Source organism: Saccostrea cucullata, unplaced genomic scaffold, assembly GCF_032062105.1.
Source record: "Saccostrea cucullata isolate Sc308-1 unplaced genomic scaffold, CSIRO_AGI_Scuc_v1 ctg4534, whole genome shotgun sequence".
NCBI lineage: Eukaryota > Metazoa > Mollusca > Bivalvia > Ostreida > Ostreidae > Saccostrea > Saccostrea cuccullata.
In genome coordinates this window covers 44,636-47,562 of record NW_026931546.1, presented here as the reverse complement: position 1 = coordinate 47,562, position 2,927 = coordinate 44,636, and the positions used below count along the sequence as shown (strand labels likewise).

Below are 2,927 nucleotides of genomic sequence, written 5' to 3'. Positions count from 1 at the left end.
AAACGTCATCTACGGCCAAGGTACGCTGATACATCTTAAGTTTGTAGATTGGGAACTATCTGCAATTTACTTATCTTGTCATTTATATGTATGTAGACAAACATTTTCTGTCTTCAAGACATTTTTACTTTCAAGATAAAAACATTTTTCACTTGTTCAAAATCAATACTTTAGCATAGAATAACAGAATAAAAATTAAAACATTTTATAGGTAGATGTAATTGGAATATCATAATATTGCTTTCCTAACATAAAAATGTTATATTCTAATTTTAGGTATAGAAATTAAATATGACCTGTATAATCCTAACCTTATCAGTATAGAGTGTCTGAAGACAGAAAAGCGACTTGACTCTGAGCTGTTTTATCTGCGAGACTGCCCTCATGAATATTCCACGTTCCCCTTAAACATGGAGAAAGTGCCGGCACCCAAAGGGAAAGATGTTCCAGTTAATGATATCAGAGTAAGCCATCATTGATAACTGATTTGTTACAAGAGTTTTGAATGATATTCTTTGACCAAATCACCCAGTAGCATATTGTTATATAAACATGTAAATTGTAAAACCAGATGTGCACAAAGTTTACAGACTTGAACATGTTGAAACATCATTATATTTTCTATTAGACAACACATTCTGAGAACCCTAATAAATATTCTTTGGTGTGATGTTTTAATGGTTTAAATGTTTAATATTTTGATAGTAAGAGTAAAAAACTTGAAGAAAAGAAGCTTCATATATGCAAGAATTCTTTACATCTTTTCAAACTATAGCATTTAGTGCTTTTGTTATGCTAAAAAGGATTTACAATTCAAAATCAGCCTGAGGAGCCAGAATTTAGGGTCAATGTTATGTAACAGTGATAAAAAAAATCACCAATCTGTTTTCCCTACAAACCGACTACTGGCCAAATCGGTGACAAAAATGATGCTTTTAGATTTAAAAAATAATTGAGACTTAATTGTTGTAAGGTTCAAGGAGATTTGTCTTAAACCTCAAACCAAGGTCTTTTACAATTGATTGCTATACCTTTAGTTTGAATTCCGGAGATAGGCTGGCACAGAAATATAGGGTAGGAAATATTCATGGGAATAAAGAGAAAATAATCTTGATTTGAAGCAGAAAAGCATGGTCAAAGTTACTTCTCTCCGCATTTGATATGCCTGTTGTTTTAATCTTTTCATTAAAAAAAAATACATTTTGTGTTCTACAACTGTAGGTGCCATTGAATTCTCCCCCATGGCTGGAGAGATGGGAGAGAAGAAAAGATCTGAAGGGGATCACCGGAAATGATCGCAGACTGACAGCGAGACAACAGCGGAGGGCAGTTCTCTCCGAGAAACCGTGGCGGGAAAACGACATCATGTTAGAATACAGACACTCCCTGAGAGATGATGAAGTCATCCACATCAAAAACATCGTAGACAGATTCCAGGCTCGAGAACAACAGAGGAAGGCCGAGGCTGAGAAAAACAATGCCCCACAAACCTGAACTGTTACTTCCTTCAAAATACATATAATAAATGAAAAAAATACTTCAAAGTGTCATTGTGTTATAATTCATGAAGCAAAGCAAGTATTTTGGAGAGTTGCTCAAAAATTCTTTGTGGATTGTATACTGGTTAAAGAATCAAGTGATCTTTTTAAAGAAAAAAGAAATGCATCAATGGGCAAATATCTGTATCTTTAGTAATAAAGATCCAACTTAATAAAGTCATATTAAGGTGACAAATTTTAAGTTTTATTTCTGTTATAGACACTGCACTAGATGCCTAAATTGACACCCTTCTCAGCCAAAATAAATAACATTTTAAACGATTGTAAATCATATGATTGCAGTCTTTTTGTATTCTATCCTGGCTCAAAATCCTTCAAACTTGCTTCACTTAGAAATTACACCTCCTGCAATGTTTGGGAGTAACGTTTAAACCATTTATGAAATGAATATCACCTCATCATTCTCAGTGCATTTTTGTATGGTTCATACTTTTGTATTGGAGAAGCTCATACTTGACACAAATGTTGCTTATGACATTACCTTGACCCAATTTTAGGACCAGCAAATTCAATGTCTGTGGAAAAGGTGTAAACTGTGAATGATCAAACACTTTTGTTTGATTTTATATGCAAGAAATTGCTCTGCATACAAACAATTTCTAAAATGGACAAGGTATTGACAAATAAGTTGATGATACATCAAATAAGTTGATGATACATGATATCAAGTCTCAAAGCATCATTTCGCAAATTCTATGGTTGATACAAAGACCTTGTCAGCAAGTAAAATGATATTGTTAAATCAAGAATTGACCGACATTTTTCATTTGACTGCTTTAACAGATATTGCCACTTGCCTGATCATGACAAGGAGCACATATAGCAGGTCTGACCAGTCAACAGGGGATGCTCACTCCTCCATGGCACCTGATCCCACCTCTGACATTTTTAGAGCTTTTTGTTTGCTGTGCTCTCAATTTGTATCAATTCAAATGAATTCTGAGCTTAAATACTGTTGGTTATCATATTTCATTGTGACTTGAGGTTATGTCTTGAGCTAACTTTAAGGTCATTTTAACAAGAGACACTTCGTCGAGGTGAGCTAAAAAGGTAAAATTATATCCATTTTACACCTGACTCCAATGGAGAAATACCGAATATAGATTACAGAGTTAAAATATCTCATAGCCTTCACCCAAGATGATCATTTCTGCAAAGTTAATGCCAACTGCAAGGTTTTAATTGAGTTTGGCTAGCTACCTCAAGGTCAAACTATTAACAAAGAATATCCAACATAATTTGTTGATGTATCTTCATGTAGTTTAAAGGGTCTCAAAGAATTCAACTCTTTTCATCTACATGTATAAGCATTCAGCTTGCCATATCATGCTCATGTGTTGCTGCAATTCCTTACTCATGAACACAAAG

General features: G+C 34.0%; 1 protein-coding gene across 1 annotated transcript; it reads left to right on the top strand.

Annotated features, from left to right (window-relative positions):
* Positions 1-4: 4 nt before the first annotated feature.
* LOC134232946 (large ribosomal subunit protein bL19m-like) lies at positions 5-1,534 on the top strand (the record flags this gene model as incomplete). Its single annotated transcript, XM_062714943.1, has 3 exons — positions 5-20; positions 277-464; positions 1,222-1,534. Coding segments are annotated over 3 exons (477 nt in total), but the record flags the coding sequence as incomplete, so codon positions are not given.
* Positions 1,535-2,927: the final 1,393 nt, after the last annotated feature.